Raw genomic sequence first — 17,648 nt, forward strand, 5'->3', positions numbered from 1 at the left:
TGACTTTGAATATTGATAAGATTAATAGTACTATATGAGATGTATAATGTGAAAATTATATCATTGAAAGCTTCTTTCACGAATGAATTTGATGGTATGATGTGTGTAACTTGCATGCCATGTATTATTGCTCTAACATATGGTCAAAGTTAGCCTTGAAAAAACACATTAGGCCATATATAGATAGATAGAGGGAGGGAGTAACATTAAATTCATGGCTAAAGCGTGTTTTGGCCACGAGTCTAACCGTTGGGAGTAAAGTTCATTTTGGGATAACATTGATTCGCCCCTAAAACGCGTTTTGGGATAACACGTAACATTGATTCATGGCTAAGGCGCGTTTGACCTTGAATCTGACCGTTGGGACTAAAGCCTATTTCGACCGTGAATCTGACCTTGAGAGTAAAGTCCACTTTGGGATAACATTGATTCACATTTAAAGCATGTTTTGGCATAACATGTAACATTTATTCATGGATGAAGCGTGTTTTGACCGTGAATCGACCGTTGGTACTCGAAATCCATAAATAGGGGTGGGGTTGGACCATGGTAGGTATACTCCATCGTTGTGCCTCCTTTCCCTGCCGAGTAGCGCAACCGCGCCTCTTTGCTCGGGAGCGCAGGCGTGCGCAACCGCGCCTCTTTGCTCAGGAGCGCAGGTGTTACCATCAACTCCTCGCCAAACGAATCAGCACCTACCTCTCCTACTCTTATGGCTTGAGATCACTTCTCCCCATCCAAAAACCCTCCCCCATGAATTTATTTGCACAAGATCCAATCAAGGAGAAACCTTAGAGGCCCAGAATGGAGGCGTCGGGGTCTTTGTGCACCCCATCTGGAGTCCGAAGCAAGCTCACGTTCAAGATCTCCGGCTATAGCCTTCAAAGGGGCCTCGGCGTTGGAAGTACTTTTCGTCTGCCGCCTTCGATGTCGACGTCTACTTCTGGCGCATCAAGTACTACCCTAATGAGGACTACATGTCCCTTTCTGTGGAGCTTGCGACCAGGCGAGGGCATCCTTCGAGGTCAGGCTCGTTGACCAGACCAGCAAGTTGTCGCCGTTGGTGGTGCTCTCCCAGAAGATGTCGATAGTGTTCTGCTCTCATTCGCCAACCTATGTGGGCACTTCCTGCAACCATCGGAGTATTTGCAGGATAACAACCCTGTGATTGAATGTGATGTCACAGTTCTGGCGGCAATAACTGTGCCGCCCTTTAACATCCAAGTGCCTCCCTCAGACCTGCCGGATAATCTCAAAGAACTGCTTAAGGAAGGGGAAGGAACAGATGTCACGTTCAAGGTTAGAAGGGGGAGTTTTCCTGCACACAAGATTGTACTTGCGATGTGGTCGCCTGTCTTCGAAGCAGATCTCTTTGGGTCGATGGGCGACGGGACAAGGCGTACCATAACCATAGAAGATATGCAACCTGCTATTTTCAGTGCATTGCTTCACTTCATCTACATGGATTCATTGCCTTCCATCGGGACATCTGATGGAGATGATGGTGAAGAAATGGTCAAGCACTTGGTCATGACTAAGAACAGGTATGCCATGAAGAGGATAAAGGTGATATGTGAGAGCATCCTTTGCAAGAATCTTAATGTTCGAAATGTCACTACTCCCTCTATTCCATAATGTAATGTGTATAGATTTATTTATTTTTGAAAAGTCAAACCTAACAAACTTTGACCAAGTTTGTGAAGACAGATATTTACATCTAGAACGCCAAACAAATATCCTTAGATTCACCATAAGACGTAGTTTCATGTTTGTATATATTTGATATTGTAGATATATATTTGATAAGTTCAGTTTAAGTTTGCAAAATTTGGCTTATCAAAAAATCTATATGCACAACATTATGGAATGAAGGGAGTACTACTTTAGCTCTCGTGACCATTATCATTGCAACCACCTAAAAATGCTTGCCTTGAGTTTCTCACTTCTCCAGATAGAATAGCCGATGTGGTGGCAAGCGAAGGGTATGCTCACATCAAAAGATCTTTCCCTGCTATCATAGCAGATGTTTTTGAAAGGGCAACTGAGTCTCGCAAAATTTAGTGTGCTCATCCTTGGTTAGCTGTATAGCTAATGGATATTGACTTGTTCACAATAAATTCGGTTCGCAACAATTCTTCCATGCCGACAATCATTTTGGCTTAAATATTTGATGTTTCAGTTCCATAGTTCTCAGTCAAGCTGAAATGAGCAATAGAATGAGATAGCCCAGATGCTATCTTCAGTTTAAATTTATCTTGAAAAGCCATATAGGTAGGGCCACATGAATGGTGATCAGACTCTGGACTCTGGAGCCTGCCAGTTGATCAGCACTGAAGATTTAGGTGAGAGAAATAGGCAGTGAAGCAAAAAAAAAGTCTCATACAAGATCCATCTCCAGTAAGAAAAAGCAAGAGTCAAGGTACATATATACAACAATAACATCTCATAGTTCTTCCAAAGGTTCTGTAAAGTGTCATTACGCTACTATCTCACAAGACATCATCTTCTTGCAAGTACAGACCACCATCCGTCTCACAAGACATCATTTTCTTGCACGTACAGACCACCATCGGTCTCAATGGGCATAGAAGGCGGAGTTCCAGGTGGAATGCAATCGGCCCCGGCCTCACCTGCAATGCTACACAATGCCTCGGCGTCCTGAATAGCCCGATCAATATTGATTTGACCACTTAGCTCATTGATGAACTTGAGAAGGGTGTCGAAGTCCATCCCTTCCCCAATTATCCGCAGGCGGTACCTTTTCAAGATACCGACGCACAAGTACAGGTGAAAGTGTTCTGAAAAATAGTGAGTCCACAAAACTTCCCACAAGAGCATGATCTGATCAAAACTGAACTCCCTGCAATCCATAAGAATTTGGTGTGACTTGGAACTTAAGAGAGAGAGAGACTAACTGCTAACTGTGTTTTCTTTCTTTTCAAATAAATGCTTCAGAGCTCACTGAATAAATGCATTTCTGTACAATTTATCTCTGTCAATCAAAATATTTTTAAAATGGCATGAAACTGGTAATGGTGAAAACAGTTTGTGTTTGCCATACCAGGCCAGTAACCACTGGTATAGACTAAAAAATAACTTCACAGTGGTAGCCAGACATAAATCAGGCATACTGATTTATAGGCATCTTTTGGTTCGTTAGGTCTAAGAGAACTAATTTTGCTCTCCCTGCATGTGCATCTCTTTCCTTACTCTGCATCTCTTCCCTTTAACTCCAGATCTCTTACCATTAATTCTGCTAACATTTTGTTAAAGAAAAGAACCAGACATACCCCGACTGCCAAGTCGACTAAACTAGGTCTGGACTTAGGTAGGGCCTACTCACCAGCAAAAACCTAGGTTTAAAACCAAATTAAGTTATCAAACTCAAAAAGTAACTATCATGATTGATAGATTCGGTTTTTCCTGTCACAGCTGATTACTCCTCTTTTTGTGTCCTTTGTACATGATTGATGCCACTGGTAAATGTTTTGCTGGGAATGAGAGCTGGTAGAGTACCAAGAAGGCGCCAGCCTACTTGCGGTACAACCAATAAAGCTGTGCCAAATGTAAGTTGCAACAGCAGGGCACTATGATACAGTAATCCCAGCTGCTTGCACGAAATATTAACTACTAAGAATGCTTCTGGCCAGTAATACTAGGTGAAATTTGGCCTTGTTAGAAATATGGATGCAGATGGGGCAGTTCAGTTTGCCAGGTTTGCTGATCCACTTGGCCTGCTCAAAACTGTAAAGGCTATGTTTGGATGTCTGTAATGGACTCCCAGATTGGGATTTGGTATTCCCAGCTACCAATTCGGTTGTTTGGGTGCACATCAAAACGTCGAATGGAAATGGGCTCAAATACATCAGCGAATTCGCCATCTCACGCCCTCCCATGTTACGGAGCCATTTGCTACCAAAAGTTAAGAGGAAGTCCAGAGTGCCGAAACGGACCACGTGCATCCTAACTTAAAAGCTACGTGTGCTTTCACTTTCTGGATAACTTCTAAACCTTATGATTCCCTTAATTTGGCTACTGAAGAACACTCATTTTCTGCATATCTAGATTTCAGTAAAATTAATGAGTTACAACTGTATAACAATGGCTCTCTCCAAGAATTACAAGTCAGTAAGATGCAAACGCTGCAACTTTAAAATGAAGAATTTACCTTTTGAATTGTATAAGAACCCAGCGGAAACAGAAGAAGTAGTTTAGACAGTCGTTCTGCCTAAAATAGTTATGCAATGAAGGATCGAGAAGCTCCACCAGCTGAGGTAGGAAAAATATATACAAACTCAGTATGTTGTATTTATATTAGATTAAAAAGGTAAGAAATGGATGGAACCAATTACTATGAGACTAAGCTGAACAGCATTCATCAAAGACTTGAAATGAATAGCCATAGCATAGTTGGGATTAGAAGATACTCCCTCCGTTCCAAAATAGATGACTCAACTTTATATTAACTTTGTACTAAAATTAGTACAAAGTTGGGTCATCTATTTTGGAACGGAGAGAGTAGTAACCATGGGATTGATGCATAGCTATAAAAATAATACATTATAATTCAGCATCTTAAAAAGTTAAAGATATTTAAAGGCTTCAAAGGATATGAGTGCATTGCCATTTGTCAAAGAAACCGAGGGAATCATATAAGTATTAATTAACACAAACCATAAGTATGCCCTAAGTGAAAATGTTTTCCTTGATTTGCATTAGGTACACCAACAAAACTATTCTAATAGATATAATATTGACCTCTAACAAGAATATCTACCGCGTACAGCTAGATTGGAAAAGGAGCAACATGATAATCAATAGTCCATATATACCTTGGATAATCCAAGTAGTTGAGCATGCATGCCATTCTGATCACGATTAAAATTGCCTCCTAGTCGTTCCATCAAAGAAGCAAAGCACCAAAATGCTTCGGACTCATCCTCCATGACATAAAGTATAGGTGCCAAGAAATCACTCATTCCCTGGAGGACAGATCATATATGAATATGGTATCGTTCCAACAAAACTGTAGACAAAACTTTATGGTCATCATAAAGAAAAATAAGTTTATGTAAGGTTTGAAGTTCAACTTTGTATCCCAAATAATCAGTTAATAAAGTTGCATAGATTTACAAGTTAATAACATAAAGATTTACTGGGTTGGTATACAGTACCAAGTACTCCCTCCGTTCCTAAATATAAGTCTTTTTAGACGATTTCAATATGGACTACATACGCAGCGAAATGCGTGAATCTCACTCTAAACTGTGTCTATATACATCCGTACCTAATCCACATTGAAATCTCTAAAAAGACTTATATTTAGAAATGGAGGGATTATCGATCATCAAACAGCTAATGTACCAACATGAAGCCGCTCTGTGTGTCAACACAGCGAAATAATGTCTAGGATGGCACACCTAACTCTCCTGAGTGTTGTATTAGATCTAAAACTGAGAATGAATGCATGCCAGGTGATTAGTAAATTCAACATCTATCTATGATGCTATTGTCTTAAACAAGCATGAGAATGAAGCATCTTCAAGCATTAAGACCAAAAGAAGGAAACAAAATAAGTAGTCGAAGACAGCTAGTGGACAGCTTGTTTCAGTTAAATGCCACACAGTTTCATTACATGGCGGGAATTGCAGATGCAGGGCTATATGTAAAGCACACTTACTTGACAATAACCCAGGTCAAAATTATAGAAGGAATATGTCACCAAGATGTCACGTAGAACTACAACATTTGGATTGTCATCTCCTTCATAGTAAGGAACAGATCTGTCTGTTCTCACCTTCATACCAAAAAAAGCGTCAAAATGTAAGCGAAAATAGTACAGTAGTACAGAATTATATACAAGGAGATGGTAGAAAGGATAAGAGGAAACTTATCCATACCACGTCTTTGTCAATAAGACCTTTTCTTTCCCTAAACTTGGTGAACCTTTTAGCTTGTGTGGTTGAGATACTCTGCAAATGCCACATGGTATAAGAATAATCACAATTATTTATTTAAAATGGAGATCGGTGTATCTCCTGATCTGAAAGCAATGAATATGATAAGAATTAAAACAGCTGGATGTGATCTAACAATACTTTGAATGGGTTGCTATTTATGCAAGCAACAGTATGCTTAACATAAATATCAGCCAATGTAATCACACCCAGAAACTGTGTCCAAACATTAATGTGCGACCATTCTCCTACTCGTCAAAACCAGAAATGCCTCGCAGACCATAAGCCTAAGAGAACAATATGTGTTTTATCTTCCTCATAAGCCAAATTCAGAGTTAAAAAAATTAACTATATCTATATAGTGCAACTGTGCAAGGGGATATGTCATGACCAGCATTCATAATTTATGCAGGAAAGGAGCAGCTTCGGGCACACTGAATTGCAGAAAATTAAACTTGTGAACCTTGACTAACCTTCCACTGGGATTTTATGGCTTCATATTCTTCTCGTTTCATGGCAGCAAGGTATTCCCTCTCAGCTTGTGTTGAATCATATTCATGATAACCCAACAAGAATTTCCAGACCTGCATGTTGAATATCAGTATATATGGATAAGATTGCCTTGCTGAGTAATTATGACACACAGAGTTAAGTACAACACCTCTTTTCTCAGAACATGATCGACTCCCCCATAGAAAATCTTCTTCCTCAGTGCCTTTGAATCCATAATTCTACCTTCAGGATCTAAGAAAGATCTCCACTGTCCAAAGATATTTATTCCCAAAAAATAGTAAGGATTCAGATGAAACAGAGAAGTACTGACATAGCATGATCAATACAGAAATAAGTGCCAGATGGTCGGTGATAAAGATCCATGAAACTAGGAACATGATGTTCAGTATAAATTCACACGGCTCCTGGTGACTGAAAAAAAATATCAGACTAGCTTTTGGAAAAGCAATCCTTGTAAAGTGTTCAGCATGGTGCAGCTTAGCTTGTGGCATTACCAAGGATAAGTGGATAACTACAGGTTTGGACTGGAGGAAACAGGTAATGGCCTGCAAACTATCTAACCTTCAGAAACGGTGTTGTTCATACCAAAGGTTTCAGTATCTAATACAAAGGTTAGTAGGCCAGCCAGGAAGAGTAAGGTTTTGAACTTATGGGATAACACCTCCATTAGCAGGGGCGGGCCTAGGACCGGTGCTAGACGGTCCAGCCCAAGTAACCAAGGGAACATGTTGTACTGAAGACAAAAAATTCTGAATCTGAGTAGTCCAGCACCCTGTGACCGGTCAGCAGCCCACTTGGCCCCTCCCTTGGTCCGTTCCTGGGTGCACCCTTGTCCCTAACCTAAAGCTTCCTTAAAATCCAGGTCATAAACCAAAATTGAACATGATTGTTCCTAGAGTCTGAGCGAGAGACCAGGCAAATCTGGGAAGTGTGTACGTCCAACTTTATTGTTTTCAGTCCCACGATTGAACTGTACTTGATTGTCCTGAGGATCATAATATTTTATGATCATAAACACACTAGAAATCAAATGTCGGACTCATCCCAATTGTTTGGTTACACAACGTTCACAAGAGATGTATTACGCAAACTCGGTTACGGAACTAGCAACAATTACTACTGCTTCACAGCAGAATATGTGTAGTGCAACATGGATTTTTGTAAGGAAACATATATAGATGGTGACATAAAGTGCTCACAAAAATACATCAAATATCCGAGAATTGTTACCTCTTCAACAGTTAATGGGTTGCCTCTCTTTTTTCCCCACACCAGCAGTAACTCGTCAGACTACGAAAAGAGTAAGGAAACTGATGTTACACAAAATGAAGTATGCACAGTTCATAACCATGGAAGGTTAAGCAGGTTCAAACTTTCAATGTCATCACAATTCAGAACATAAAACTAAGCAGATCATTGTTTTCTAGAAAAAAATTCAAATCAAGTTTTCAAATTTGAGTTCATTAATTTACAGAAACTACAGTTAATAAAGTTCACTGGTGGTGAATTGACAGGTTATGATATTACATTTGAGCAAATGTCAGAAAAAATAGTAGCACAGCTTCAATTATCCGCCCGGTATAAGTGGCCTGCGGCCATGATCCTAATTTAAGCTTCGGAAGTTATTGCCAATTTGATTTAAATATATAAGTAAAATTAAATCTAAAAAGGAAGTAAAGTTCAAATGTGTGTCCAGACATCTGGTAAGCAACACTTCAAGAAGATGTATTTCAGTGCCGCAAGTTGTGGTGCCTGAATGGATACAAAGACAATACATCATGTAACATATGTTACCTCTACCGAGTCCGAGGGCAAAGAAGCATCATCCGGTGTTATTAGCTGATCTGCGTACTTGTCACTTGCTTTGTTGTCCAAAACATATTCTTGTTTTTGCCGTCCATAAGCATGAGAACCACTACTGTGATTTTCACGAAAGAGGCTTGATGTTGTCTCGCGCGCAAACTTCGTAACCAGTGAGAATTTCTCCAGAACTTGAAACGAAATGTCTCGGCCTGGATCACTCGATTTGCGCCTTTGCTTTGAGACATATTCAGACATGGTTGAAGGCCCCCCATATTTGGCATCATCTCCATGTCGTACTTCACTAACTGAACCAGTGAAGCTGAAGGAATTCTGTCGTGACATGGCATTAGCCACAGTGGCAACCCCTGGAAGCTCTAGAGATGACAGGCTTTTCTACAAAGGCATCAAAAGAGTTGGATTAAGGATGATGGCCTTTCTACAAGGAACAAGCGTAAATACTGCATCAGTAATCAGTAATCACTATAAGTTCAATTTGGTCAACACCTTGGTCAGAAAAAGAATTTTTTACCAATGATACTAGAAAGCCCAAACTTAACAGATTCACAAGGTCAACAGTTGCTGCAGGACAGAAAGAAGGGGGCCAAGGAACTAAAAAGAATCCCATTGATGGCATTGGGTCTTTTTACTATGACAGAGTAAGCTACCAACAGAATAACAAGATTCCAAATTATCAATTGAGAATGTTTTGCTCGATTCAAGAAGCTACAGCGGTATAACAAACCTGAAGAGGATCTTCAAAGTCGTTGACAAGAAATACATTAGGATCATCATCCGACCTACAACATAAAGAAAACATGTAACCACAAGCAGGTAAGAAAGACATTTGATACAAAGAGAAGTTAAATAGCATTTATAAATGTGGTTTCATAATCATGGGGATGTAGATCTTGTGGTCAGAGTTTGATGCTTCATTCAATTTCTTTCGAATAGGATGGATTGATGTTAAGATTCACAATCGAACTCTAGTAGAGTAGATGGCAAGGTCAACAGTCGGAGTTATCTCCCTGAGTTCAGAATATGTGGCACTAAGATGCTATCATACACAACAGGAGTAAAGCAAGACATGCATCGAGAAATTGTAGTTGAGAATATAGTTGATAGCCTTAATACATGACGCTTTCCGTTAAGGCATTTGTCAGTTGCTTTAAGTTCCATTTGTAGGAAGGCACAAGTTAGGCATTAATAAACAAAATATGTACAAACATGATTAAATATTTAGGATCACTGAGCCGAAAGAAGGAAACCTGATAATAAAGACATGCTGTTTCAATGTTGCGAACAATTCACGAATTCCGCCATTGTAGAAATAGAAAGGAGGAAAAGCCAAGCCTGCAGAAGTTGACAGACTAGATAAATAAGACTGGTCCCACTCATAAATTTGTCTGCCAGTGTGCTCATCTAATGATGATTGGGTCAGCTGGCAGAAGCAGAAATGCTAGGTGCGAACAATATCTCTGAAAAAATCCGACCGCCAAGATATAAAAATCAAGCAGAGTTTCAAACCAGCTGCGAGATAAGAGGAACGAACACCAAGAAAAACACTTCACCTGATGAGAGAACAATGATTATGTACTCCAATCCAAATGTTGGGGTGTGCCTACGGATGAAGCGCACGTCACTTAGAGGCAAGGCCTGAATGGTGTACAAATTTCTATCTGCACAGAACCACATATGTAAAGAGTCAGGCACCATCGCTGCTGTGCTTCACTTGCCAAATTTAGTACGACCAAAGACGCAAACTATAGATTCCTACATTTTTCTATTTCTGCAGTGATTGAACTGGTTGAGAAAATGTTAACTCCCTCGTTTGGCTCCCAGCTCTGTCAAACATATCAGACGAAGCATTAGCAGAAGAAGCAGAACTGTATTGAGGTAGCAACTAGCCATAACTCATCCAAGTCTAATATCCAGTATACAGAGGATAATACTATGAAGTGGAAAACAGCAAGTAACATCCTCTCAATCATTGTCACATAAATGGCCGCAGAAGAGTGCAATATAAGCCAATGGGCATGCAGTCTGCGTAATAACACGGTTCCTCACAGCAGTTAAAAAGTGACAAGGTTCTGGCGCATGAGTTCTAATATCAATTTCTACCCCTAAATCATGCACTATCATGTACGAACCACCACACATTCATATTAGCTGGTTGTGATGTGGATAGCTCACCAGGAAGAGGGAGCCGAGCTGCAAGTAGAGGCGCAGCTTGCCGCTGATCCGGCCGGAGCCATACTGAGTGGGGTGGATGGTGACGCGCTCCTTCTCGTACACCACGTCCATCCTCGCCGTCTCCTCGGACCCTATGTCCGCCATGTCGGTCCGCATGGCCTTCGATCACCAGAACGACACCATGTCAGTAACCAGTTAAACCAAAAAGGGGAAAACACGCAGAATCGATTGCCGGTGGAACAACAGAAGTATCTATCTATCTATCCGATGCTAAAACAAGAGAAGAGGGCAAGAGCAAGACCCGAACCCCGTCCTCCGGACTCACGAAACCGGCGAGCGAGCGAGCGACCTAACCAACCGATCGACTCGTCGGCGCCGGGCCCTGAACCCCAAACCGCGCTAGGAAGGAAGCGGAAGCGGAAACGGGGGAGGCGCGGGAGGGCGAGTGGTACCGCGTGGATGGAGGCGGGGACGGAGGCGGCGTCGGCGTAATCGGGGTCGTCGGAGAGGTCGTGCGGGTCCGGCGAGCGCGGGTGGCCCGCGTCGGCGGCGCCTGCTCCCCGCGCTGCTGGCTCTGCTTCCCCGCGCATCGATCCAGGGAGGGGAGGGGTGGGGTGGGGAGTCGGTCGCTGGGATTGGGTTTGCTGCTGATCTCGCTCGGGTTTTTGCCAGTCGCAATAATGGGGATCGACCATATAGCGCTGCGTTGGAGTGCTTGGCCCCGTGACCCCCGTCTCTCAGTTGCCCTCTCTCTTTGCTTTGCGAGAGCGTTGCAGTGCGGCGAAAGAATTCCCCGGCGATAATAAATAAACAAAACAAATAAATATCCCAGGCCAAATCATTTTTGGGCTGGAGAAAAATACAGGAGCGACGGAACGGCAGGTGAGACTTGACTGTTTAGCGCTGCTGGCGTTGCTTGGTGGAGGTGCATGTGCAAAAAATGCTTTCGTTTTTTCTCCAACGTATGGCGGAGGGCATCTTGTGGACAGATATGGTAGTAGTAATTTGCACTGGTGACTAAACAAGGGTGACGTGGCATACGGTACGGGTGCCAACGGAAAGCGACCACATCCGCAACCAAGTTGCTTTTGCTAGCAACTCCAGGCTTGGTCTCGACTCTGGGTAATAGTAACAGGTCGGTCGTGCCTTAGAGACAAAGGCAGGGAAAGAAATCAGCGTCACCTTAGCCGCGTGAGCAAGGACCCGCAGTCACACGGACGGAACCACGGAATCACGGCAGCTGTTAGATCACAACTTTACGCAGGCAGACTCCCGTCGGCAAGTAGGGGCCTGTTCGGAAACACTCTGGCTCCAAACTTCGCGGAGCTGAAATGGCAGAGGGGAGCGGAGCGCAGTTCATTTTTGCGGAGCTGCCATTTTGTCGCTCCGCATTCCAGCGCTGAGCGGAGCGGAGTAGCTGGAGCGGTCCGTTGCCAAACAGGTACTAGGTCGATGTCCGTTGAAGACCAGGCAGACTCGCAGTGGCCCATTGAAGATGAAATAAGAGTATCTACAGCCGGCATCTCAAACCCGCCTCAAACGTCTGAGCGGACAACTGGGTCACTGACGGGTCATCAAAAAGCGACCCAGACGGACTCATCAAACGCGCGCTGACCGATACCCTCTTATATTCAGCCCAAATCCGGGACGGATATGGAGGCGCCCGGACGCGTCCACCACGCCGGACTAGCGATGGGGCCTCACAGAAAAACATCTCTGAAACTCGACGGTCTAAGCTCGTCACCTCCATCGAACCGATGGCGTGGCGCCACTCTGACAGGTCGCGTAGTGCCTAGTCTGGCTATTTAAGCCAACCGCCGGCATCAAAACCCTACACGTCCACATTTCCCTCCGCCCATCCGTCAGTGTGCCAGGCTGCAACTCCTTAAGCAAATATGGGCAAGGTGCGAAGCCCGGATCGCCACGGGACTACCAGACCCTGCACCCATCAAAGCCCTCCCCTTGTTCCGGCTAACAGCACCGCCTCCCGCTTGTTGCAGACTCATCATAGTTCAACGCTTTGCTCTCAGCAAAAATCAAGGACCCCAATAACCAGCGAACATTTTTTATGACAAATTCTTTGAAAACACATGACAATTTCTTCATAACCACATGGCAAATTCTGGCAAACAAACACTTCAAGGAGTTGCCATACTTCCAACACAAGCCCCATGTTACATTATGCTAGAACAACAGATCAACGTGCTCAGCTGGAATGTGAGGGGTCTAAACAACCCAGACCGAAAAGCCACTGTCCATGAAACGATCGCAGCATCGCCGTGCCAAATTGCCTGCTTGCAAGAGTCCAAACTCGGCAATGTTGATCAATTCACCGCTGCCTTCCTTGGGGGAAATAGACTTTGCGGTTTCGCGCAACGCCTGATGAAGCTATGTACCTAGGGTAGGGTCATGGACCTGTCCCAGCTGCCCTACCCAAGGACATCTCAAGAAGAAATCACCTTCCAATCGACTTGGAGGTGTTCCACTCGACAAACTCGAAAACACTCGACCAAGAAGCAATCACTCGACCAAGATCCAACCACCCGACGGCCAGGAGACCTAAAGGCACTCCGCACGCTAACGGTCGGTTATTAAGTAGTTTTTATGGTCATCATAGCACTTTATTAGAGGCGTTACCAGTAACGTCCGACCTTAATCTATTTAAGACCCTGCACAACTGAGGGCCGGAGGGGTCCGGCGAACTCTATATAAGCCACCCCCCTCCTCAGTGTAAAGGGTTCGCACCCCTGTAATTCATACACGCATAATCCAGTCGACCGCCTCCGGGCTCCGAGACATAGGGCTATTACTTCTTCCGAGAAGGGCCTGAACTCGTAAACCTCGTGTGCTTACAACTTCTCCATAGCTAAGATCTTGCCTCTCCATACCTACCCCCCTACATTACTGTCAGACTTAGAACCACAACAGTTGGCGCCCACCGTGGGGCAGGTGTTTTAGCGATTTGTTGGAGGAGTTGCGATCTTTTCCGATCCAAATCATCATGGTTTCTGGCGGAGGTTTGGTGGAGGGCCGCGAGATCCGTCTCGGCGCGCTCACGTTCATCGCCGACGACTCCGCTTGGCTTCAGGAGGCTCCGCTCGACGTGGACGCACTCCCTGTCCGCAGGGCGACGCACTTTCGCGCGTGCGTCCGCGGCGTCCTCTTGCGGCAACCATCGACCCACTACCGGTCGGCTCCTTGCTGTCCTCCCTCCCTGTTTCCCGTCGGTGCAAGCGCTCCGGTCGGTCGAGACTTTAGCGGTGGGTGAGACACGCGGTGGCACACCAGTCGGCCACCCCTCAAGTCGCGGCGATCGAGCCCGACGAATCCCTCTACGGCATGTTCGACCTGTCGACTGGCTCCGCAGAGACCGCATCCGAGTGCGACAACAGTGATCCGGCGGCGGAGGTTCTGATGGTCGATGGACCACTCAGTCCTCCCGGTTTTCCCCGCACCGACGGAGGCGCAGGTGGAGGCGACCCGTCGCGTCCCCATGAGGAATATCTCCCCGAGCCTCTCACGTCGCTGCAGAGAGAAGAACTTCGTCGCCGGAACATGGATGCACTGCACACTCCTATCGTTGGAGAAACCCCCGAGGCTCGTGCCTTAGAGGACGCGCGCCTGGCAAACTTGGCCGAGCGCACCCGACTGGAGAACCTCCAGCGAGCACTCGATGAGCGTGCGCGACAACGGGTTCCAGAATCCAGTTGACGTCAGCTCTTTCCGCCCCCGCAGGTATATCGAACTCCGATTCAAAACTTAGCAGTTGCAGCCCGTATAGCAGAGTCGATTCAGCCTTCCCAGTCGGAGGCTGGCAGAGGCTTGCTGCAGATCAGAGCGTTACTCCGAGCAGCAGGAGACCAGAATTCCGCTGTTTCTCAGTCGCGGAACAAGATTCATAGCAGATCCATTGCTGCAGACACAGTCCAGTCGGCTCATAGCCCAAGATCGCCCCCGAGGCGTGAGGGACGTGGGGACCGGCGGAATCAGTACCGGAACCGTGAGCAGTATGATCACCGATTCGATCGTGACGATCAACGTCGAGTGCCCACCCCTCCCCCGAGGAGCGGGTCGTATGTGCCTCGACAGCAGGATGACATGCGCCCTCATAGTGTTGGGCGAAGGATTCCAGTCGACCCCAGGGAACCAGGCTTTGATGCGAGATCCATTCTCGTTCAAGGTTTGGTCGACAGGAACAGAGCTCACCGAGAAGGTCACGACAGAGATGCACCTACCAACAGCGGAGTACATGTTTCGGGGCCAGAGTGCTTTAGTAGAGCCATCAGGGCCGCTGTGATTCCTCCCAACTTCAGGTTGGCGACTGGGGTTAGTAAGTTCACTGGTGAGTCCAAGCCCAATACTTGGCTTGAAGACTGCCGAGTGGCCGTCCAGATTGGCGGTGGCAATGATGAGGTGGCCATGAAGCACCTGCCTCTCATGTTGGAGGGCTCGGCCAGAGCATGGTTGAATCAGTTAGCACCCAGCAGCATTTACACTTGGGAAGATCTTGCGCGAGTGTTTGTCACCACATTTGAAGGAACATGCAAGCGACCGGCAGGGCTGACGAAACTGCGGTCCTGCGTGCAGAAGCCGAATGAGACTTTGAGGGATTACATCCAGAGATGGATCATGTTACATCACACGGTAGAGAATGTGCCTGACCATCAAGCGGTCTGTGCCTTCAAAGAAGACGTCAAGTACAGAGAACTGAATCTGAAATTCGGTCGAACCGGAGACATGTCCCTGAATCAGATGATGGAGATTGCCACCAAGTACGCTAATGTGAAGATGAGGATCGACTCAGGAGCGGCAAGCTCAAGTCAGTCGTTCAAGAAACCGGAGGAGGAAATTCCAATCGGAAATAGAAGCGGAAAGCCGAGCCAGCTGCTCCTGGGGAAGCCTTGGCTGTAACTCAAGGAAAGTTTAAGGGGAAACCCAAAGGACCTTGGAACCCCAAGAAAGTTAAAGACCAGGACGGAAATGATGTGTTGGATTTGCCATGTCACATCCACACCAAGAAAGATGAAAAGGTAATTTCATTTACCCGAAACATACCACTCGACAGTGTCGACTCTTGATCCAGCAGTTCTAGGGCAAGCAGCCCAAAGATAAGGAAAAGGAGTCGGACAAAGTTGAGGACAAGGAATATAGTGACGATGGATACCCCCAGGTCAATTTCACCCTGATGATTTTTGCTGATGTTGAAAGCAAAAGTCGACTGAAAGTTATCAACCGAGAGGTGAATATGGTTGCTCCAGCGACACCCAGTTATCTGAAGTGGTCTCAGACTGCCATCACATTCGACCGGTCCGATCACCCAACGCACATTGCCACCCCTGGGAGGCAAGCTTTGGTGGTCGACCCAGTTGTTGAAGGCACTCGACTGACCAAAGTCTTGATGGATGGTGGAAGTGGTTTGAACATACTATATGCTAGGACGTTGAAAGGGATGGGTATTCCGATGTCCAGACTCAGTCCCAGCAACATGAGTTTCCATGGAGTCATTCCTGGGAAGAAGGCTGAATCACTTGGCCAGATTGCTCTTGATGTGATTTTCGGTGATTCCAAGAATTACCGCAAAGAAAAGTTGACGTTTGAAGTTGTAGACTTCCAGAGTGCCTATCACACTATTTTGGGCAGGCCGGCTTATGCACGCTTCATGGCCCGACCATGTTATGTGTATCTCAAATTGAAGATGCCTGGCCCCAAAGGTGTGATCACTGTTACGGGCAATCGGAAAAAAGCAGAAGAATGTTTTCAGAAATGTTCAAAGATCGCTGATGCTCAGATGGTAGTGGTGGAGCTGCAGGAATACCAGAAGACTACAGACCCGAGTGATTTGTTGCGAGCCAAGAAGCCCGCTACAGAATCAGCTTTTCAGTCGTCTGGCGAAACGAAGACAGCTCACATCCACCCGACCAATCCCAGCGCTGCTCCAACTCATATCTCAACAACACTCGACTCCAAATAGGAAGAAGCGCTCATCCAGTTCCTCCGTGAGAACTGGGACATTTTCGCATGGAAGCCTTCTGACATGCCAGGTGTTCCCAGGGAGCTGGCTGAGCATCGCCTATGAGTCGACTCAAAAATAAAACCTGTCAAAGAACATCTCTGACGGTCCGCCGTCCAGAAGAGAAAGGCTATTGGCGAGGAGGTGGCTCGTCTCTTAGCAGCGGAGTTCATCCGAGAGATCTACCACTCCGAGTGGCTCGCCAACGTTGTCATGGTCCCCAAGAAGGACAAGTCACTTCGCATGTGCATTGACTTTAAACATATCAATCGGGCCTGCCCGAAAGATCATTTTCCTCTCCCCCGCATCGACCAGATAGTCGACTCGACTGCAGGATGTGAGCGACTGTCTTTTTTAGACGCCTATTCCGGGTACCATCAGATCCGTCTGTATGGGCCTGACGAGATCAAAACAGCTTTCATCACTCCATTCGGGTGCTTCTGTTATGTTACCATGCCATTCGGCCTCAAGAATGCCGGAGCCACATTCATGAGGATGATTCAGAAGTGTTTGCTCACTCAAATCAGTCGGAATGTGGAAGCATACATGGATGATATTGTGGTCAAGTCACGGAAGGGTTCCGACCTGCTGACTGACCTTGCTGAAACCTTTGCCAACCTCAGGAGGTATGACATCAAGCTTAATCCATCAAAGTGCACATTCGGAGTTCCTGGCGGAAAGTTACTCGGTTTCCTCGTTTCCGAACGGGGAATCGACGCAAATCCGGAAAAAGTCGGTACTATACTCCGAATGAAAAGTCCTGTGCGAGTGCACGACGTCCAAAAGCTTACTGGTTGCTTGGCCGCTTTAAGTCGATTCATCTCTCGTCTCGGTGAAAAGGCATTGCCTCTTTACCGATTGATGAAGAAGTCAGACAAGTTCGAGTGGACTCCTGAAGCTGATGCAGCGTTTGCAGAGCTCAAAGCTCTGCTCTCCACCCAGCCGGTGCTTGCTGCCCCAATCAGCAAAGAGCCTTTGCTGCTTTACATCGCAGCCACGGGACAAGTTGTCAGTACGGTACTGACGGTCGAGCGGGAAGAAGAAGGAAAAGCCTTCAAAGTTCAGCGCCCAGTGTATTATATTTCTGAAGTTTTGACCCCATCGAAGCAAAGATATCCTCACTATTAGAAGCTTGTATATGGGATTTATATGACCACAAAGAAGGCCGCTCACTA

The 17,648-nt window shown here is 45.6% G+C and overlaps 1 protein-coding gene and 1 pseudogene across 1 annotated transcript; one reads left to right on the forward strand and one right to left on the reverse strand.

The window, feature by feature from the left end:
* Positions 1–804: 804 nt before the first annotated feature.
* On the forward strand, positions 805–1,635 carry LOC123129662 (BTB/POZ and MATH domain-containing protein 1-like; annotated as a pseudogene).
* Positions 1,636–2,359: 724 nt separating this feature from the next.
* Positions 2,360–11,155, reverse strand: LOC123128154 (GTPase-activating protein gyp7; the record flags this gene model as incomplete). The annotated part of the gene is given in 15 exon segments (XM_044548089.1): positions 2,360–2,860; positions 4,169–4,269; positions 4,833–4,982; positions 5,681–5,797; positions 5,901–5,972; positions 6,431–6,541; positions 6,619–6,717; positions 7,701–7,760; positions 8,265–8,666; positions 9,016–9,070; positions 9,539–9,623; positions 9,842–9,949; positions 10,048–10,114; positions 10,464–10,622; positions 10,916–11,155. Coding segments are annotated over 15 exon segments (2,052 nt in total). The 3' UTR covers positions 2,360–2,532.
* Between the last annotated feature and the right edge of the window lie 6,493 nt (positions 11,156–17,648).

The sequence above is a fragment of the Triticum aestivum genome, chromosome 6A (genome assembly GCF_018294505.1).
Source record: "Triticum aestivum cultivar Chinese Spring chromosome 6A, IWGSC CS RefSeq v2.1, whole genome shotgun sequence".
NCBI classification, from domain to species: Eukaryota; Viridiplantae; Streptophyta; class Magnoliopsida; order Poales; family Poaceae; genus Triticum; species Triticum aestivum.